This window comes from Paroedura picta, chromosome 10, assembly GCF_049243985.1.
Source record: "Paroedura picta isolate Pp20150507F chromosome 10, Ppicta_v3.0, whole genome shotgun sequence".
Classification (NCBI taxonomy): Eukaryota; Metazoa; Chordata; class Lepidosauria; order Squamata; family Gekkonidae; genus Paroedura; species Paroedura picta.
Genome location: NC_135378.1, coordinates 49522633 through 49546249, shown reverse-complemented (window position 1 = coordinate 49546249; position 23617 = coordinate 49522633). Strand labels below are relative to the sequence as shown.

General features: G+C 39.1%; 1 protein-coding gene across 1 annotated transcript in view; it reads right to left on the bottom strand.

Annotated features, from left to right (window-relative positions):
* Nucleotides 1-23617, bottom strand: part of DCHS2 (dachsous cadherin-related 2) — a 108714-nt gene that overhangs the window by 52224 nt on the left and 32873 nt on the right. The window contains exons 2-3 of the mRNA XM_077300054.1: nt 16069-16260; nt 6918-7149 (exon numbers count right to left, since the gene is read on the bottom strand). Coding sequence (XP_077156169.1) covers nt 6918-7149; nt 16069-16260 — 424 coding nt within the window. The remainder of the gene's footprint in view (nt 1-6917; nt 7150-16068; nt 16261-23617) is intronic.

Sequence of the window (23617 nt, the reverse complement as noted above, 5' to 3'; positions counted from 1 at the left end):
ACACATAAAGCCACATAAACAATTTAATAGTTCAGTGAAATTGACAAAAGCATGGCCTGTCTGGTCTCACTTGCATACAAAAATGTTTAGGAGTTTCTTCTGTGCAATTGCCAAGGCTAGATTTTCAGCAGACACTGCAAAGCAACATAACGGAAGAGAATTCCACCATGGTCCAAGAAGCACTAGTGTGCTCTGGAATCTGGCTGCCTTTATTGCACACACATGATCACTCTCTCTTACGCACTCTCTGGAGAGGAAAGTCAGCTTTGGAACAAAGGAGAATTAAAAATCTGATTTAACTATGCTAGAGCTGTTTCACTAGCTGAATGACTAATTTGGGATAACGTATGCTTAACCAGAAGAGTGGAAAACAGATAAAACACCGAAAATCAAAGGTAGCAAAATTTCCTATGACAATGCCAAACCATTGTAAAAACAAACTGCCTTTTGATCACTTTAGACTATATTTTAAAATATCTTTTTAAAGAACACTGGGTCTTTGTTTCTCATTGTAAAAAAATCACTATTGTCGCTCTGGAGTAATGGAGTGAAAATCTATTGCTGTCACCAGATACATTTTGAACAAACGGCTTTATTGCCCCCTTCCCCCATTCCTTAATATGGTGATAGCATTTTGTGATTAGAGAGACCATAGAACAGTATTCCAAGGACAACATATTTGGCCTTTCTTGAGGCAATATGACTTCCATCTTTCTGGGCAATATGATCCCTCCCCTTCTCCAAGATGCAACAAAGTGGCATGTGGCAACTCCAATTAATGCTATTTGCAATTTTAATTATTGTTGGATGTAATAAAATCAGGATTTGAATTTCGCTTGCAAAATTTTCATCCTGTAAATCAAGGGTAGTCAACCTGTGGTCCTCCAGATGTCCATGGACTACCATTTGCTGGCATTTGCTGGCAGGGGCTCATGGGAATTGTAGTCCATGGACATCTGGAGGACCACAGGTTAACTACCCATGCTGTAAATCAGAGGTGGGGGACAGCAGTGAATTCAGTGTTTGGTAGACTTTCCAAAAGGAGCACGTTTTCCACTTGCCTACTACTGTGAGCTTTTATTGGAGTTCACTTCCTACCTACCATGGCATATGCTTTTCCTTTCCTTTGGCACACCTGTGCAGAACATGATCCCACCCATTCAAAGTTTGTTCTTTAGACAGTGAAATTCAAGGAGGAGTCTCTGAATACAGAGGTCATAATAGTGGGGTTTGTGCCAAATACTTCCTCTCAGTGTTTTGAAATTAGATATACAGCTTGGTTTATTTTTCAACCATTTTACAGGAAAAAATGGTTGAGGGAGAGTCTCATAGGAATAAAAATGCAAATCAAATGACATGAAAATCCAGTGGTCCCACGAGGAGTAGCGAGCCTGGCTGTTCCTTCCTCTCCACAAAGGTCCCAGTGGCAGCATTTATTTATTCATTCATTCATTCATTTGATTTATATTTGGAAGTGAGAGGGAGAGGCTCTCAGCTGGACGTTGATGCAGGCTCAAGGAAAGGGTGTCAGTTAACTCTTGCTCTCCTCTGACAGTTTTAGTCTTTTACAGGCCATCAGTCTTGACATCATCACTCAATGAATGAAAACCAAAATAAATTATCAAATCAAACGACCATATATGGTATACAGAATTTGGAAGAGTTATCTTACTGGACTCACAAGCAGATTATGAACGCCCAAAACTTTGGGCATCCATTTGAAAATATAGCACTGCACAAATTAGATCGGTTAAAATAATATCTTTGCATATTTTGCTCAAAACTTCAAAATTGTATTCTGGTTTTTCATCTAATCTAACAAAGTAAAACCTAGGTTCAATTATAAGCACAGACTTTTCTCCCCAGCAATTACCATACAGAAAATTAGTTTCACCCCATGGTAGCTGCTGCCTCATTGTTCATATTCTGGAAAGAAATGTACAGTGAGATAGATTCCCACTTCCATCTAGTGAATTATCTCAGAGATATATAGGCCTACACTTACCTAGATGCAAATCATCTTATCTCTAAGTAAATAACAAGCTTACATCTGTACCAAGTTAACTACTGGTAAATCTCAACCTCTGAAGAACCCATGAAACCCTAGCTCACATCTTCCCACAGGAGGTATGTCAACAAACATCCTCACCAGCAATCAACAAAATGTGGGTCACAGACCAGTATGTACCTTAATGCTAAAAAGCAGGTCAGTAGATTCCTCTTGGTATATAAGCAAGTAATGCAAAGCATTAAAGGAGTGAATCATAATCTGTGCCCAAGCCATAATGGTGTATAATATCCCTAGTCTTCAGTAAATTCCAGCCAACTGTAGCATGGCTGGTCTGGAGTCCCTGCCAACCTTCTATTAGCTTTGTAAGATCACTGATTTCAATAGTTCCTGTATTTCCTCCCTCTTCACCACACAGCATTGCTTTATAGGCATATAAGGTTGGATTTGTTTTCACAAGAACTTTTCTATAGCTTCCAATGTTCTAATAAGCAATGAATGCTTTCAATATTCAGCAAATATTAGTGGTTAGTAACAATTGGTAGTTAAGCATCCATTAGTTGATGGTGGAGAAGAAACTTTTCATGAGGTTCATTAAAAACACTTCTTCCTCCAGATCAGGGCTTTCCCAATTAGAAAATGCCAATGATAGAACAAATCTTTAGCAAGAGGAGAAAAATCAGAAGAAAGCAAAAAATTAGAGGTTGACTATTTGCAACAACTATATCCAGATGGCTCCAACAAACATGATTTGATAGTTGACTCAGACAGCAGCCAGATGGCTAAAAAGGTATGTATAGTTCATCACCCAAACTCACCTTCAAATCTGGCAGCTGAACAAACTTAATGCTGAAGCAGGTCAATGCTAATACCCAGGAATCTTTCAGAAAGTAAGGTGGGTGTGGCATGGTGTTGTTGTTATTTTTGGTGGGGGTTAATCAATTATGTTACCAGACTGATGACCTGAGAAGTAAGTAAAAATTCTTTTAAATTATTTATTTGTTTGATTTTTATACCACCCTCCTAGGTCTCATCTGCACTGGGCTTTTTATCCACTATTGGCCCAGATTGTAAAAAAGTAACCTGTACCTTTTCTAATTCCCATTTTGATCCCTTTAAATTTTTCATCTGCAACAGAGAAAAACACCTTTTCTCTGGGCTTTCTGGAAGAGAATATTATCCGCTAAATCTGAGAAACGTGCTCTGAAAGCCCAATATTGCAAGTGTAGATGTCCACATTTTTTTGTTTATCTTCCATTCTCTTCTCCGTGCCTCCACCACTCATGAAGCATGGTAGTCTGTTGCAGATTGGTCAGGGCATTGATTCAAAGACTGTAGGACACCTTCCCCTCCCCAGCTTGCACTGGCTGTAGAGTTGGGGGCAAAAGTCTAAAAATAAAGCCCTCTCCTTCCAGTGTTTAAAAGGCTAGAAATAAAGCCCTTGTGCTCCTTCAATGCTGGCTATAGTCCCCCCCCCCCCCCGAGCACCTTGCTGCTCTTCTTCCTCCAAATCTGATCCCTGAGAGTCATGAGCTAGAAAAAGTGGGATTGTAAAGGCAGCCCCAGGGTGGTAGTGTTGCCCCTTATGTTGCTGGCTCTGCAGATGGAAAAAAGGTTGCCATGGTTCTTGTTGGCTTGAATTCCATTATCAGGCCAGCATGAACATCTAAGGAAAAAGTTTGAGGGGGTTTGACAGAAGCCTGGTGGTCAGGAAAAGCATCATGACTTTATTGTTCAGAGGTTGAAGACAGTGGGGCTGGGACTTCCATTATATCATCATATGAAGACTGGGAATCTGTGAGATTCAGAGAAGGTGAGGGCATCTCTGGCTTGAGTGAGCAAAACTCAACGTCAACTCAAACTATTACACCAATTATATCAAGACTGGTGTTGAGAAGAAGAAATGGCTTGGAGAATAACATGATGACCAGGATGCCTGGCATCAAGATGTAGTTACTTTCTGGACCTGAGATGGTAGTGATTATCAAGGTCAAAGAATCACTCAAAAGCATTTAGAAACACTGGAAGCTTATGAGAAAAGTGGCTGGTCCTGCACCTGCTTAGTACAATTTGGGACTGCACTGCAGAGATGACAATGAACAAAAACTTTCAGCAAAGATCTCTGCCTAAGACTGCAGAGTTTCCTTGGCAGCTAAACTGACCCTCTAAATTTCTGCTTCTGGCTAAATTACTGAATAATTCTCATGGAGACTTTTGGATTAGGTTCAGAAACTTCTACTGCATATTCCCAACTGAGCAGTTTCAAAACCTAATTGTTCCCAACCTATTCCATACCTGAATATACATCAATCTTCTTTATGTTAAATTCTGTGGCACATCTTTGATAGAGACTCTGATCCATTAGTGGCTAGACTCAAGCCACCAATTGAATTCCTGTTACTGAATGAACAGCTTATTCTCAAAAGGTTAAAGCCAAATGCATTAACCTAGTCCCACTTACTTCCAATGGCCTCAATGTGTTATCAATTACTTATGCAGATTGAAGAAAAAAGTAATAAAGAGGTTTTCTTCAAAAGGATGTGGTTTCAGAATGTTCCAAAACAAACTATTCCAATCTTCCAATCTGTCTTTACTCATGAGAACCCTTTCATGTGTGCATCGATTTTGTTTTATTACATACCATATAAAAATGCCACATGTAGTTTAAAAATTAAAAAGTATTAATTCTTCCTGTAATAAAGTATGAAATGAAAAAGCATTAAGAATTCAATATAGCTTTGTTTTTTAAAAAACACAAAGAAAATACACAATTTAATTTATGTTGTTATTGCTGCCATTTGTCAAATTGTGTGCCACAACGTTTCTCCTGCATTTTAGAGTCTGCTTTTGCTAAGCAGTTAATGATATAAACTTGTGGGATTAACACCTTGAGGTAAACTACGAAGAACCAAAGATATTATCTCATGTTCAAACTACTTCACAGTTCAACCTATCAAGTCCTGTGGTTGACTAAGATGTACTGAATTGATTGAATAAGCTTGGGCTGTGTCCTTACATGGCAAAAGGCGAATTGCTAATTATATGGTCAAGGCCCACATTCAGGCATTTCCTCATAATTAACAATTTTAGTGGACAAGTTTTGTTGCAAAGTTGAACATGGTAATGATTCAAAATACCTTTGCTGAATTAAAATTTGAGTGGACTCCATGATTTTGGCCACTTTTACAAGTTCATTTTACACTTGTAAAATGTTACACTTTCAGTCGACTTTTAATAGTCTTCTTACAAAAAACAAGCTGACAACCCAAAAAGGCTATTTGTGTATTCCATGGAAAACATATAAAGGAATCTCTTTTTTTAGTCAATAGGATACTACAACAAGAAAATCACCATCATAATTTCCAACAAGTATTCTGCTGGGAATCTATTTCATTCGAATGCAACAGTTGAGCAATCCATAACCACCAGTATCAGTGCGTGTACAGATGCTGACTGCAAAGGGAGACAGTGGGGACTGAATTTTATTGATAAAGTCAAATTTCAAACATTTCACTGCATATAAGCTGATATATTGTCCAACTGCACACATCTTGATGGAACCAAAAAAAAAAAAACATAGCTTATTGCATTTAGGAAGGTTTTTTTAAAAATACTGATAAATGTGTTCCTTTGAAATTAAACTCTTCTTAAGGAGTTCCGTAGCTATAAAAGAACATTTTGACTGTGAAGCAGAAATCTCTTCTGCAACTGGGTTTCGATTACATATCCTCCCACAACACTGATCTATTTTTACAGGAGAAATTGCTATCTACTGATGAATAAGGATGGTCACGAACTGTATTTTTGCAAACTGATACACTGGTCTGTAAACTGAACTGGTTCATATAGTTCATGAGCCATTTAACCCCTGCTTTCTGCTGCTTCTAGAAACAGCAGCAAGCAGAAAGGAGAGGGTTAAATTGCTCTTAGCTGTTTCACTCCCTGGTTTCTGCTATTTTGAAGATGAGCAGAAAGCAGGGTTTTAAATAGCTCCCAGCCATTTTATCCCCTGCTTTCTGCCTTCCGTCTTCTTTTTGTGAGGAGCAGAAAGTAGCAGTTTAAATGGCTCTCAGCCATTTCAACAAAACAGCTGAGTGGCAGAAGAAGAAATCAGGGGTTTAAATGGCTCAGTACCATTTAAACCTTTGTTTTATGCTCTTCATGAACTGCCATAAACTGCATCAAAATTCATGGAAGTTCATGTTGTTTCTTCGGTTTGCAAAACTCTTTTCACAAACCATAAAAGAGCCAAAATTTGTAATGAGGTCTAGTTTGTGTCCATGGCTACCGATAAATATGCTCTCTATGTTTTCTTTCTTATATTCATTCTCTCTCTTGCAAAGAATTCTAAAACGAGTAGCAATTTCAAAGAAATGATAGATGACACCACTACACCAATTTCCACAGATTTACCTCTGCAGTCCATTGTTCCTTGCTTCAAATGACAAATTAATAAGCTTCCTGATAGACATTCAGTTGTTAGGGGCGAACATTAAACTCCTATAAATAGTTTGCATATCTGGCCATGTACATCCAAATTTACATTCTTATAAAGCAACATCTGCAAGCCTATGTGATGAATCAACTGCTGAACTGTATCCCCTCAGGCTGCATCAGATGTTTGAGATCCCACAAATATAGGAGACACAGTCAAAACTAGGATATCAGGGTAAAGACTACACTAGGATCCTTCTATCATAATAATTTTATGATGAAAGGAAGAAAAACCTTGGATGGTCCACTGTCATTGTACCCCATTTTAAGTGTCTGGCAGTCAAATGGAAGTAATTTAAGAGTAGCTTGTACTTAAAACACAACATTTTAGACACATCACAATTAATTTTTACATTTTGGAATTCTGTAATAATTTTGTGGTTAAAAATCCGTATCTTGAGCATCTATGTCATACCTGTTGTTGTATCCACAGTGAAGAGTGAAGAGAAGTCACCTGATACCAGTTCATAAGTTACAACTCCATATATCCCAGAATCCTTGTCAGTAGCAACAACGTTAATGACTTCAGTTCCTGGTTGCATATGATTGCTGATGCTTGCCATGTAAGTCTCAGGGTTGAAGACAGGGTAATTATCATTAATGTCTTCTATCTCAATGCGAAGAAAAGCTTGGGCACTTAGCCCACCCTTTTGAATAAACCAAAACAAACTGTAAGCCATAAGGCAATTGTAATGAAACATTAAATATTAAATACATAAATATAAATGTTGCATATTTGCTAGACATTCAGATAATCTGAGATGGCCTAAGAGGAAACTTGGCACTTAAAGGAAAACAAACAAACAAACAAACTTACTTACTTACTTATATTATTAAATTTATACATTACACCTTTCAGGATTTCCAACTCAGTGCAGCTCACAACATGTACACATTACAATTAAAACCAGTTAAAACTGATTTAAAATCCAGCTATGGCTCTTGGTTTCTATGTCACCATCTCCCACTTGGGGGATGTATTACTTTAAGGACCTGGTTGAGGCTAGATGTACTTCTCTAGGACCAGGGATCACCAGCCGGTTTGTATTGGTTGAGTGAACTGTTATAACCTGTGTTGTTTAATGCCATTGTTAGGACATGTACATACTTCTTACTCCCATACATGGCAGAGATACTGGAAAAATAATACCCCAAATTTCTCTCAAACTGTCACTCAACAAGAAGGTTCAATATTTGCCAAGCAGAAAAGACTGTCTTCAGCTGATGATGGCATTAGGCAGTGCCAAGGATCAGATGACCAGCTGAACTGGTACCAGCTGAGGCAGTAGCTAAAGGGAACGTTCTCCTGGTTCAAGCTGATGATACTATCAGACAATGGCAAAGAACAAATGAACGGCTCAGGCAACAAATAAAGGAATTTTTGGCTAAACATCCGGAAGAAGTTCCTGACAATTAGACTGGTTCATCAGTGGAACAGACTTCCTCAGGACATGGTGGGTTCTCTTCTTTGGAAGTTTTTAAGCAGAGTCATCTGATAGAAATGCTGATTTTATGAACTTAGGCAGATTGTGAGTGGATGGGCAGGAAAAGATATCCCAGTGTTTATCTCTTGTGACCCTTGCATACAATGGGAATTGCTAATCGCCACTGTGGGATGGTAGGTGAATTTCTTCCAGGCTAGGCTGGATTTTTTTGGGGGGGGAGGGGGAATCACTTGGGCATGAAATTGGGGTCACTGTGGGTAGGCAGGTACTGTGAGTTCCTGCACTGTGCAGCAAGTTGCACTAGATGACCCTGGATCTCCCTTCCATGATTCTATGGCAGTGAGGCGTTGCTAGCTGACATCACTTCCAAGGCTCTATGAAGTCTGAAAATTTATTTCAGGGACTCCTCCACAATCAAAAGGTTGGAAAAGACTGAACTAAAGGGAGCCCTGTCCTGGTCCCTGATGTTGATGTACCGTATATACTCGCATATAAACCGAGGCACCTAATTTCACCCCCAAATGTTGGAAAACTTATTGACTCACATATAAGCTGAGGGCGGTGTTCAGATAGTGGATTTTTTCTCATTTCCTCCCCTCCCCCTTGTTTTGGGCAGGATCTTTTTTTCCCCCTTTTCTTCCCACCCTCCTCCTCCCTCTTTCCCTCTGAACTGTCTTGCCTTATCCAATCCTGTGCTGCTTCCCTTCTTCTTAGCTCAGTGTTCTGTTCTCTCCACTTTCCATGCCTTCCTATAGGGACATTTCCTTCTCCTGCTCTCTGTTCAGAGAGCTTCAGAGCTTCCTGCACATGCTAGCTTCGTGCTAGCCTCATTAAAGCAGGGAGAGGGGGAGGCAGATATTGTTCTTTCCCTCCCGGGCTTGCTGCGTCTCTCCTTTGTTCCTGCTTCTGCTCTTCAGGCAAGTAGACTTGTCTCCCACCTTCCTGTCTTGTCTGGCAGCTGTTTTTTTTATACCCGCATATAAGCCGAGGGGGACATTTTTCAGCTTAAAAAAGGGCTGAAAAACTGGTAATTAGGTAATTAGGTAGTACCAAGGAACAGACGAACAACTGAGGTAGTAACTAAAGGGAGCCATCTCCTAGCTCCAGCTGATGATGGCATCTACCAGGACCAAGGAATGGATTATCAGCTGATGATGGCATCAGCCAGGACCAAGGAACAGACTATCAGCTGATGATGGCATCAGCCAAGGCCACGGAACTGGCTCCTTACTTAAGAGATCAGAAAGAGCCTAGGCCAGGCCAGGCCCAAGTTCTTTAACACAAAAGAATACTTCATTTATTTTTATTTATTTATTTTTGTATTTATATGTTGCCCTCCCCTGAGGCTCAAGGCGGTTCATATAGAACACAACTATTTATAAATGGGAACACAAGTACTTTTCATATCCCTCTTGCGGTTCAATTCCATGTGTAATCCCAGTTTTATTAATTAACAGCATAACCATAAATGTTACATTACAGCTAGCATTTCTGAAGAATCTGAAAATTGTTTTTTTTTAATTCTGCTAGTTAGTGCAGCTTTGCAAAGAGAGCAAAGGTATATAAAGGCTACAAGCTGCACCAGATAGATAAAGCCAACCCAGTTGCAAGTGATCTTTCAAATCAAGCAAAACAGTAACAAGGGGGGGGGGGGGAATGGTAAAGATTTGATGGGCTTGCAGTACATACTTTGGTAAGAAATGTAGGATGTGCACATTCAATTTAAGTAAAGGACATGTTAAGTTACAACAACAAAATTCCAATGTTGGCTAAAGGAAGTCTATTGCATTGAAACAAACATACACATGGTTAACTAGGGAAACTCTATGGCTTGTGTGCAAGAGTCTACTATGGCAGCAGACAATGAATAGTAATCTCAACTTGTTGTTGTTGTTGTTATGTGCGAAGTCGTGTCCGACCCATCGCGACCCCATGGACAATGATCCTCCAGGCCTTCCTGTCCTCTACCATTCCCTGGAGTCCTTTTAAGTTTGCACCTACTGCTTCAGTGACTCCATCCATCCACCTCATTCTCTGTCGTCCCCTTCTTCTTTTGCCCTCGATCACTCCCAGCATTAGGCTCTTCTCCAGGGAGTCCTTCCTTCTCATGAGGTGGCCAAAGTATTTGAGTTTCATCTTCAGGATCTGGCCTTCTAAAGAGCAGTCAGGGCTGATCTCCTCTAGGACTGACCGGTTTGTTCGCCTTGCAGTCCAAGGGACTCGCAAGAGTCTTCTCCAGCACCAGAGTTCAAAAGCCTCAATTCTTTGACGCTCGGCCTTCCTTATGGTCCAACTTTCGCAGCCATACATTGCAACTGGGAATACCATAGCCTTGACTAAACGCACTTTTGTTGGTAGGGTGATGTCTCTGCTTTTTAGGATGCTGTCTAGATTTGCCATAGCTTTCCTCCCTAGGAGCAAGCGTCTTTTAATTTCTTTGCTGCAGTCCCCATCTGCAGTGATCTTGGAGCCGAGGAAAATAAAATAAAATCTGTCACTATCTCCATTTCTTCCCCATCTATTTGCCATGAATTGAGAGGGCCGGCTGCCATGATCTTTGTTTTCTTGATGTTGAGTTTCAAGCCAACTTTTGCACTCTCCTCCTTCACCCGCATCAACAGGCTCTTTAGTTCCTCTTCACTTTCTGCCATTAGAGTGGTATCATCTGCATATCTGAGGTTGTTGATATTTCTCCCTGCAATCTTGATCCCAATTGGTGACTCCTCTAATCCCGCCTTTCTCATGATATGCTCCGCATACAAGTTAAATAGGCAAGGCGACAGTATACAGCCTTGCCGAACTCCTTTCTCAATTTTGAACCAATCCGTGATTCCATGTTCAGTTCTCACTGTTGCTTCTTGACCTGCATATAAATTTCTCAAGAGACAAATCTCAACTACTGAAATTAAATAGCTTCTAACATTTGGCAGGTCCAGAACCATGAAGTCCACCCCTGACACTCCAACAATAATCAAATCAAAATTTGTTCTCTAAAAAAGCATCACTCAGGATATTACACAGGATCTTTTGTGTATTGTTTTATTTTTGTGAGAATGGATTGTTCTGATGGTAAGACATCATCAACTATCTCTCAATGAGCCTTTTATTTTTTTCTGCAATTGCTCATACAGCCACATTTGTCTGTTTTGGTTGGCACAGAGATTGTCATGACATACTCATAAAACATCATCAGTAGATGTCTAGAGAAAAAGTGAATTGCTTAAAACAAAAGATAACAATTCTGTACATGCTATAGCTGAAGTCAGAGGTGAATTTTAAAGCAAAACTTGTTTTGTATTGAGAGGGGTTTTGAGAGATAAATAATAGCATAACTTTCCCCCAAATGAAGGAAAAGCGATGTTTAAAAGGATGACTAATGCCAGAAATTTGGTACTGCTTTGGATCACAAAGTCTGCCTAATACATGGATTTGCATCCTAAACCCTTATGGGCATTTCCAACACATTATCTTCCCCATCCATCTTAGCTAGGAGAAGCACTTCATTACATTTGCATGAATATACTTGGAACCTGTCTTTGTGCAAGAAGTACTTCCCACCTCTATTGCAGCAGATCATTTTATATTAACTATAATAGACATACCTCCAGAATATATTACACAATAGGCTTGCCTGATTTAAAGCTCATAATAATAGGGGAGGCCCTTCCTCCTCACTATGTGAATAGAAGGGTGAACTTTCAAGCAGGTAAAATATAGCAATAACTGCTCCAAAACACAGCAAATGATATGACAGATCTCTGCTCTTTTCTCATGGGATGAGGACAGAGATGGAAGATTCTCAGGTCTCATTGAGGAGATCCTCCACTGACAAGGGGCATATGAACAATCACCTCTGGCACACAGATCAGTGTGAAGGCCAGTCTACTGTACAAGGTTGCTAGTAAATATAGCTGACAACTCATTTTGGACATTCTAAATTGCTAAATGCCTATTGTTATTATTATATCCACTTACACTATGCTATTTTGGTATTTCTGTAGTATTTTGTACTGATGGCTGTTTATATTGTAAGCTTTCCTGAGGACATGTTTGTTTTCAAAGGCAGAATAGAAGCATGCAAATAAATATATTCGCACAAGAGTGAAAACAAAGACATAACATATGTGGGACACATCTGAAAGTCTGCTGCAAATAAAACAGTGCATCTTGTGACACCTTAAAGACTAACAAGTTTACTGTGGCATAAGCTTTTGTGAGCTTTCACTCAAATTGATGAAAACTTTATGAGTCTAATGTATTATTTAAAGAGGGACCCAAGATGTCCTAACAAGGCAGGGGACAATTACATGCGTGCTCCAGGAGGTAAGTAATCAAAACAGATTCTCCGATAGCTGTTTGCCAAACAATATAAAGATGGGTCAAAATTCACCGGACAGCTAAGGCAGTGACCAATAGTACACACATGCAAAACACACACTCAGACCACTCAATAGTCAGGATTTGGAACATGACCTTTCATAATACCTTCTGAAAGATAACTCAGTGTCCTTGGTGGCCCTGACTGGCCTGAGAGGCAGAATATAAATCTCATAAATAAACATAGAGATGGCACCCTCCCAACCATCTCTGGTAAACCTTTCCAGAGGATCATGTTCATAACTAAAAAGACCCACTGCCATGCCAAGGACCATAGTATCTACAAAGCACCATTGAGAGGAGCTAAGATACTACACATGTTCATCATACCAAGAGATATGGTCCCAATCAAGTGAGCTCTGGCTCACAAAAAAGTTTATGCTACAATAACTTGCTTTAGGGTTGCCAGGTCCCCCCCCCATGTCCAACAATGGGGGATGGGGATATGGTTGCCATATCCAGATTGGGAAACTCCTGGAGATTTGGACATGGAGGAGGACAAGAACCTCATTATGGTACAATGCCAGAGAGTCCACCCTCCAAAGCATCCATTTTATCCAGGGGAACTGTCCTCTGCAGTCTGGAGATCAGCTGTGAATCTGGGAGACCCCAAATATCACCTAAAGGCTGGCATCTTTAGTTGTAAAACACATCCATGCAGCACATGAAACTTTTACTTTTTACACAGTACAAACTTAACTGGTCAGGGGTAATTTAAAAGATCTCTAGTTACAGGAACCAATAGTTGCTATTTCTAGTCTCATAAAGATCATACTGAGTAATAAAACGTAGGCAAAATATGATAGATTTTCCAGAATGTTAAGATCGTTTTAAGTATGCTTTTACTTTGTGAGAAAACTGCATTTGTTATAACACATTTAAAGTCTGCAATTTCAAGTTTTACCTAGCTGCTCAGAGAATATTACTTCTATAATTTTGTTTCTAAAGCTCAAGTAACTTTTATTTGATCATTTTGCTGACTGATAGAGCTATAAAAAATAGAATGGAGTACATGCCAGAACAATAACAAACGCTTCCTGTTTGAATTCTGAAGGCAAGGTCTTGTGTTCTTAGAAGGTTAGGGAGTTGTGACTATGATAAATTGCTATTGAGCTCAGATTACTGTACCTGCTGGTTTTCTCCTCTCTTCTGGCACCCAATTTGTATAACAAATGGGAAAGCAAACACACCTCTTAAATAGCATTCAAAATCAGGGATTGGGGGGGGGAACCCTCCTCTGAGAAAAAGAACATTATATCATAGCAAATGCTTTTTCAGAACAGTGATCTTTCTGACAATCAAAAATGTCAAGATACCTAATGGATCTTTCAAGTTTACACAATCACCCCCTAAATTACAACAATAGGATTCTGCCAATAAATTTTGCTTTGTTTAAAAGTGACAAGTGCTATTGTGATACAGCATGAAAGAGAGAATCTTTTAATCTGATTAAGCTTTTTTATGAGTCCTTTAACTGTACACTTGGGAACTCGAAGAACTGTAACATTCATTATCAAGTAATTACATTCTTTAAAAAGCAGTACAGCTTGAATACGGAATGCTAGATCAAATCCAGAGTTACCAGTGTATTGTTTCACAATTCTTGTTTAACATTTTAATCAGGTTGTTAAACTCAAGAGCTTTTTAAAAATTCCAAATTATTACTGCATAACAGCACTTACAAAATTCAATCCATGTGATAATGAAATGAGAGGACTCAAAGATTAGCTGTCCTCTACAATGTTTTTTAACCATATTTATTTGCAGGCAAAAGTTACTTAATATAGGAAAACAGAATATGAGACAGAGAGCAGGACTGCATGATATATATCATGTTATGACTGGGCTCCAGTGCTTGATGCAGCTCAAGTGTGCTGCAGAGGGAGGGGGGAGCAGGGACATCAGATCCCCCTAATTAACCTTACTCCCCAAATAGAAACAGCTGCACAGAACACCCTGTTCATCCTGCTGGAAGGGTCCGCATGTACTCTATTATATAATGCAAAGACAAGTGAAGCCCCACAACAGGGCAAACAGTGTCCAATGAGTCCTAATAGTGAAGTGAGGAAAGTTTGCCCAGTTCAGACAATACAGAATCACTACCATAAAGGAAGGAAGTAGGGGAGGGAACTGGAGCACAAAAGAGGACAGATGCAAAGTATGCAGCCTAAAGTGCAAACCTAACAGCCAAACTATGATTTGACAATCCCAAATCCCTGTGGGCCACACTAAATTTCTTACAGGAGTGAATTGGTGACCTTCCATGGGAGCGCCCTCAGACTGCCAGAGAGATCACCTCCTGAAACTGATGGATGTAACTGTTTACAGAGATGCTATGGTGAGGAGGGAAACCTCTGGGTTTGCATACACAACCCTTGCATGTACTACATAGGTACTTTAAGTCAGAGCCTAAAATGAAAGCAAACATAATGAAATTAATATGTAGCAGGTTAAAAAAATGAGGGGAGAATATCTGCACAGAATGCAACTGATCTGAGAAAATCATTACTGCCAGATGTAGTTGATCAGCGGAATAAATGGGTTCACAAGCAATCAAGATGATTTCATGGAAAATATCAATATCAATGGTAATGAACTCCAGATGCACATACCCTTAACTCTTAAACTTCCCACAGCTGGGAATGCATAAAAGGAAGTGCAATAATCTATTTGTGCTCTTAATAATGTACATTTCCTCCAGTGGGCAAAATGATGCTTAAAGTAGAGCTGATAATAAAAAGGACACACACCATGAAAAGTATGTTAACATACAGCTTTGTAGTTACCATTGTTAAATAGCGGACCAGTGTTCAAATCAGTTGCAGATCTTTGACAGCATCCCAGATATGGCTGCTGGACCACAACAGTGCTTCAGAACCGGCCGACAGTTTGCACAAGCCAATAGATTTACCCACATTGATTTGCTGGGTTTTTTTTTAATTAGTAATTTGACTTCCCAGCATTCCAGAGGGCCTGTAAAACGGAGCTCTTCTGCCAGCTCTATGGTTGAGGTTGGGTAAAGATCAATGGGACTCCCCTGATATCAAGCTCCAACTTTGATTATTTTGTCTATCTTTCCTCCTCCATCTAGCACAGCAGTTCTCAACCTTTCTAATGCTGAGACCCTTTAATACAGTTCCTTATGTTCTGGTGACCCGCAACCATAAAATTATGCAGAAATTAAACCGAAACTGACCAATGGTGTGAAGACCCATTGTTCATGATTCTATATCAATTGGTTATATACAATTTATATAAATTGTATATAAATTGGCGGGCGCCTTCAGGATGAGTGGCAACAATGGTGGTGCCCCTCCCCCCAGCCAAGCTGCGCGTACTGCCATGACCCCTGGTGAACCCCAAAGGGGTTCTGACTCCCAGGTTGAGAACCACTGCTCTAGCAGGGGCTGGGCATTTTCCGCCATGTTTGTGGACTATTGGTTTTATTGTACTGGTACTTTTCTGTCCATTTTAATGGGGTTTTAATGGGTGTTTAAGTTGGACATTTTGTAACCTGCAACAAGCCTGCATGGGAGTAGCAGGTAATAAATTAATAACAACAACAACAACAACAACAACAACAACCACCACCACCACCACCACGTATAATTTCAACCTTTCTAAAACAAAGCTATATATGATATACAAATAAACTTGAATGCCATTTAAATATACACAGCCTTGACATCTAAAAAACAGCAAGAAAAAAGAACCAGAGAGGAATAATCCAAGAGTAAAACATACCCCATCTGTAGCTTTCACTAAAAGGTCATAAGTAGAAAGATCTTCTTCCCTGTCAATGTCCTGAGACACGCATATGTAGCCACTGCTTGGATCTATTTGGAATGCTTTGGACTTTTCATAGTTATGGAATCCATTGTATAGAAAATACTCAATATGGCCAAAATGGCCTGAATCTCTGTCAGTTGCCTTGACCTGCAAACGGCACAAGAAAAACAATATACGTTAGGTCTTCACCTATTCTGACATATCCCAAACAAGCATTATTTTTTAAAATTTAATTTACATGAATATTATGATCAACTTTTCAAAATGACATTGAACGTTATTAGCAATATAATGGTGAAACATGCCGTTCACGGTGGCTGTGCTGGAAGAACTGAGAATCTATCTTTAATTATAGCCATAGATAAAAGTTTTGTGTGCTATTTTGGATGAGTCTTTGAATCGAGCAAGTTCTGGATACAGAACTAAATAAAGAAAATTAGTTCTAAAGCAGGTTTGGGTTCTTCCATCTCCAGAGAGACTCTGATACAATCTTTCCCTGAGAGAATGGATCACCATACACACAAAAAGCTTGTCTCACATCCACAAAAAGAAAAGACACCCATAATTGCAGACTTCCAAACTCCCTTAAATGTGATCGAACAAAAAATAGAGGGATTTTTTAATATAATGAATGATTTATGAATGCATAGAAAATGTTTATGTGACCTGAACCTGCCTCAACAACATAATTACAACTGATGCCATAAGGGGACCAGCACAAGAAAAGGACTGTAATAGTATAACTAGAGACCTGGTGTTTAATTATGCTACAAGGCATACAATGAGCTCCTCTTATACACCATAATCTTTATCCCTTAAAATACTTAGTACCTAAAGAAGCTTAGGCACATGTAGTTAAAAGTATGTCAAAGCAATTTATAAACACACTGGAGCTGGAACACATTAATGGCAAATAATTTAACAATCAAACTATTGAGGATCATTTCTCCAGCAGGTTTAGCATACAAATTGTTCTGACATTCTTATCTTGTAGGTAAATCAGAATCCAATCTGAAAAATGGAAGTGTGTGGCACAGACTTCTGTGTGTGTGGAACAGATTTCTGTTATTTTTCTCACAAGTCTTTGAAATTAATTAACTAATCCTCTACCACACACACCCTTTCTATTAGATTTTCCATGCTATTACATAGCGTGTCAGACAAAGCCCAGGCTAAACCCTTCATCCTGGCATGCCAGCTTTCTACATATGTCACGGTAAGCATTTGAATATATGACCCTTCATTGGGATCTGGTATATTTAATATTTTACAAATCAGGTAATTCCTTCTCATAAGAGGCACACACAAATAAGTATAGTGATAATCAAGAAGGTCTCCTTGGGATTAAGTCTTGTTCCTAGGGGTGCCCCTATTTGCACAAAAAGTTACTTCAAAATGAAAATGGACAGCTAGCCACTGACAAACATGTTCTGATATTACAAATGACATAGGTGGTGATCAGGTCTACAAAAGAATTCGATCTACATCATCCATTTTGAAATGGCATTAATCACTAATTATAACAGATTTGATACTGGTAATATGTTTCAGTAACATATCATATATCCAGAAATTCCCTCATGTTTATATTGCTGTTCACAAAAACTAAAATGCAAAAAATACCATAAAATCAATAAGAAACATAACAACAGCTGAAATCAACAAGTTAAACGTCTATATAATGCTAAAAATATCAAGAAATAAATGCCCACACATCATTTCCTTTGCCTCTTGGCACACACCCAAGAAAAGGGGAATGTGTGGTGCTGAAAACTGAAGCCACCAGGTGAAATGACTCTGCCCCCGTAGGAGGCAGGACTTCCACTGAAGGTTTTAATGATTAGGCGGAGACAAATATTCCAAATACAAGCATTTCTGATATGCGTGTAGACCCTGATCCCAGACCATTTAGGACTTTAAAAGGCAACAATCTGCCCTTTGAGCAGTGCCAAGAAGCAAACTGGAAGCCAGGGAAGCTCTTCTAGGACTGACCAGATGTTTTTCAAACAATTCTACTCAAGCTAACATTTCTGCAGCTGCATTCTGGCCAAACTGAAGTTTCCAAACAATCTATAAAAATAGCCCCACATCAAATCCATTACAGCAGTAAATTATTTTAAATGTGATCATAGCCTGGATTACTATGGCCAGACATGTTTTTTTCAAAGAAGCCACAGCTGGCAAACCAACAAAAATTCATTAAAGGTGTGATATGTATGTCATAGGCTGGATCCAAGTCTCCAATTGTAAACATTGATAGACTAACACAGCAAACTATGAACCTAGTCTTTCAAGCAGAGTGCAACCCCAATCATGCTAGTTGAAAACCTTAGTCTCTGACTGGCTATGCTGCCAACCAGAAATACCTTAGTCTTATCTGAATTATTATAGCTAGTATACTGGTCCTGCCCTAGTCGTTTTCAACCGCCAAACCAATCCAGTGTCTCAAATGAAAAGGAGAAGTAGAGTAAATGGTCTACATTTTTGTTTCACAACAATATTACCAAAAATCTGTGGATGCTTAAATCTGGAAACTATTTCTACAACCCTAAAAAAGCCTCCAGTCTTCAGAAAAATCTGAAATACTAAAGGGGGGAAGTTTAAAAAACAAACAAAATAACAGAAAGTGCTTGTAACTGTAAAGGCAGAATGAGGCAGGGCTCTTTCAGCCTTTGAGGGAGATCTTATCAAAGCCAACAGCAACCAGCAGTCAACTTGATACACAGCAAGGCATAACTCTCCCAGGCCTAACAGCTCATTGTACTCTGTAGGTGTGGTGTAGGATTGTTATATGTAAGGTTGCCAGCCTCCACGTGGGCCCTAGAGATCTCCCAGTATTACAACTCATCTCAAGACTATACAGTTCCCCTGAAGAAAATAACAGCTTTAAAATGTGGATTCTAAAGTATTATAGCTGACTGAGGTCATCACCTTCCTTGAGTTCCACTCACAAATTTCTATGAAGCTCATAACCTGGATTTAGAAACCTTATTTAACTGGTATAATCAATTTATCTCAAGTAAAACAAAGGAAAAACTAAATATTAAAGATTCTTATACTACTAAGAAAATTATGAAAATCCAAAAACAAAAAACTCAGCAACCTTATATCTGTGATGATCAAAGTTAACCAAGGACATACCAACTGTAATTTGAATTAATTAACCCCAAAGTACTAAGCCCTTTGGTGCCACAATCATAATGCCTCGTTATTACTGGTATCCCTCATTTAACATAAGGCAAGAATGTTCTCCAGAAAACACAGGAGTTAAAGCAAATATCATGTTAAATGACCAAGAACACATACAGCACCTCAAAGCAAGAGGAAATAAATATGCCAGAATCCTCATAAAGGAAGGATCACAGAGACTAAATGGGTGATAGAGCAGAACATTTTACAGTCCAGTGAGCTGTGGGAGGCTGAGAAATCTGTCAGATAACTCTGATCTGAACAGTTTGAGAGAGGACAGAAGTATTAAATTGCAAGATGAAGAGAGGAAAAAAGAGCAACACAAAACTAAATACTAACTCTCAAATTACGCTGCAAGTTAAGTGTATCCTTCCATTATAACTCTTAAAATACCATAACAGAGAAGATGCTAGCTGGAAAGATCACCCAAGTCTGTCAAATATAGTGCTTTGTCATCCATACTCTGGACTACAGATGTGGATTGTCAAGTCACTGGTGTGTTTATTTATCTTATTTATTTCTTAATTGGATTTATATACTGCTGCTCCAAGCAAGCTGGCTCGAGAAGATCTCATGCATGTGAGCCTACAGAGATCAAGATGCTAATTCTGCAAACAAGTAATTTAGACTGATAAATTATGCATAACATTTTTGAACTATAACATTCTACAGGAATAGCTGTCATACCACTATCAATGCAATCCATTTGAACTTTGACAATGGATCAATGCATACATACTGCACTTAACAATGGAAGCAGGCCATGGGTTGTAAGTCCAAGGCAGACCACTTGGTTTCTTTGTGACTGAACTTGCTGTTCTGCATTCTTTCTTGGACTCTTTTTGGGCCAACTCAAAGATTTTTGTTGCCCTAGGCAATTATGGATTTGCCCACACAATTCAATTTTGTTTCTAAGAAGAGAACACTGCCATGGAGCTATCATGACCCTGGGGTGCAAGTCCCTAAACCCTCTCCAGAGGAACACACAGCAGTCCCAGGCATTGAGATTACTTTATTGAAGGCAAGGCAGCATGTACAATAAGTCAGCATCAACAGATAGCCATTGTCGAAGACAAAGAACTAAAGAGAGGAATGGCTAGTTATACCCACCAGAATGGCCAGTTATACTGCACCCTCTTAACCCAAATTCAGGTGGGAAGTCCACTTTTCCAGAATAACCATATTAGATCATGTTTGATATAACAGGATGACAAAACAGGAGACATTCTGCCAATCTAACACCCAGTTGTTAGCTCCACTGGAGGATTGTTATGCATACTACAAAGGAACATAGAGTCTCTCTGTAGTGTAAAGCAAGGAGAATGGGGACTGCTTCAACTCCAGGATGGGAGAAACAGCCAAGCTGGCATGGGCTAAGCATAGCCCATGGCAACAGCTTTCTAGAAAAAATAATTTCTCCAAACAATGGCAAAAGAAAAAGCCCTTTGGGGGTCCATGAAAACAACAACACCCATGTTAGGATAATGATGTTACATTTGTTAGTATGGAAATTCTTCTTTACCCTGTAAACTCAGCAGTGAATATAGTCAGCTACGCGCCCTCTAATTACCTCAGTGCCTTCTATCTGTTGCATTTACCCATCTTTGGAAAATCTATCACCAATTTTAGAATGTGTGCAAGGCTGGAATTCTATGCAGAGTTACTTGGGAGCAAAGCTCACTGAACTTAATGGAAATGCTTCCCAGCTGTTAGGTTCATTAAAAACAATCCCAAATTTCTCTTCCATTTAAGTTGACAACTGCTGCATATTTACAAAACATTGCAAGTAAAAATGTTAAGCAACATAAGATTCTCATTATTCTTGTATTCTTCCTTGACTCTCCTATTTTTCACATTCATGTTGAAACTATTTTTTTTACAGCCACCACACTGTAAACTCCAGTATGGCTGTTTAAGTTAATTAAGACAATTACAAGGTTTTGCTTAAAGGCATTAATGCCATTATTACATTGAGAGAGCAATATATAATACACTGTAGCTAATCATGGATGAATTATAAGCAGTATGTTCTGAAATGTACTAACTACAAAGTAGATAGCGATTCCTAGCACACTCCAGCAGATGCTGTTAGAATATATTATCCATTCATTTTTTCAAAGTAAATTCTGATACAACACAACCTCCTTACATTAGAACATTATAAAGATTCATATTTAAGCAGATGTTGATAATCAAGTCTTATTTTCAGTCTTCAGGACTCTTATAACATCACAACAAAATCCGTACAACCATTTGATCATTCAGAAACAATTTTATGCTTTTCTTTGATTAATTATTTGATTAATGATCAGGGTTGTCAAATTCCCAGATTCTGTAATCAAAGTAAATTACACAGAAACAGGTGGAGGAAACTATGAGGATTCATGAAGGGTGTCTTATTCTCCTCCTGTATCCTATCTTTCCCTCCTGTGTCATTTTCTGTAGTCTCTCTCCTTTTCCTACAGCTTTTTCTTCCTCCCACTTGACAACCAATCTTTATCAGCCTCCACATCTTCAGTTTTCCCTCCTCCTTTTCAGCCTCTCTTCCTTTCTCTCCCACCCACCTACCTTTTATCTTTTTACCCCCTTTAACTTTACATCTTTCCCTCCTTTCTTGCCAATCCTTGCAGGTGATTGACAGAAACCAAAGTTTGGCAAGCAAAACAATACTATCATGGTTGCCAAGCAACCTGCAAAATAGGCAAGGATTTATCTCTACAACCCACGAAAAAAAATGAAGCGAACTAGAAGGCTGCATTTCAATGAAGGTTTATTTCCACCTTGGCTTCCAAACTGCAGCACTTTTTTCTCTTGGAGCATCACACAATACCATCCTCTAAACATCCATTTTTTAAAGCCTTCCCCATCCTCAGAGTATTGTTTTTCAAACTTGGTTAGGTACCATCTTTCCAGAAAGCTTGCTGTCCAAGCCCACTGGCAGCCTATCTGAAATGGAAAGGCTCACATTTTCAAAGGCCTCACCCATATCAGTGCCATTTTCCCTCCCTCAGTCCCTCATAGCCACCAGTCCTGTCACATCAAGGGACTTTCTGAGAGCTTAAAAACACACACATACAAAGATAAAGTTAACTCCTACTATGAAATATGCAATAATGCTACAATATTCTGTTGCTATTATGTACTAGTATTTCTGAATCCCCCACTTTCTTGTTTAAAAAGTCCTTTTTCTCACAGAAGTATAAGGAGCACTCCTTATATTTTCACAACTAGAAAAATGGCTATAGACTTTTTAAAAAGAAATTTTAAATTGGGGCTTTAGAGTAGCGATCCCCAACCTGTGGGCTGCGGACCACATGTGGTCCGTCGACTAATTGGAGATGGGCTGCAAAGGATGCCTTCTCCCCCCTCCCCCCGGCCCTCTACTTCATCCCCCCATCCCTTTACAACACATTTCGGGTGTCATTGTCTCCCATCACTCCCAGATGGGGCTATCTCATTGCAGAGAAACAAGCTCAGGGTTCCCATTGATTTGTCATTGTCATGAGTTCAAATTTCCATGAAAATAACACACTTCATTGTTGAAGTGTTTTCCATGAAAATAACACACTTCATTACAACACACTTCATTGTTGTGGCGTGTCTGTATCTTATTTTGAAGGGATGTTTAAACATTACCATAGCGATCAGAGAGCGTTAGGGCAGTGGTTGAGAGTAGAGGAGTAAACTACCCCCCCACCGGGCCTCAGTAAAATTGTCAAGCGTTGAGTGGACCCCGGTGATAAAAAGGTTGGGGACCACTGCTTTAGAGGAACTAGTTCGTTGTGACATGGATCATCATAGTACAACAAAACAAAAGTACTATAACAATGATTAATTTTTTAAAGCTAATCTGGTCATACAATGGGGAAAATGCTCCTTCTGCTACAGAAGCTATGTTTGGCTTGGCTCCACCTCCTGTGGCAGCGATTTGGGAACAGCACTCAACAACTGTCTCAAAGTGATGAAGTTTGGGGCTCCCAGTACTAGAGTTTATGCTGTGTTATAACAGGTTCTATAGTAGTTATTTTATGCCAATAAAAGTTTATTGAATTGAACTGACTGCTAGTTGTTATTATTCTGCTTGTGCAAGAGGTTTTGGACATCTTAGTATGAAGGGCAAAAGAATAGATTCACAAGCAGAAAACATTTTTCCTAACTCAAAAAGAAGTCTTTGCAATATTTTTGGTTCACCTATGATGGACATGGTAATGAATAGGAACACAAAATATATAGAAATGCTACTGCAATCCAACAAATATTAATACAAGAATGTTAACAAATATAGATCAAGTGAGGGTGGGTTTTAGATTGTTTA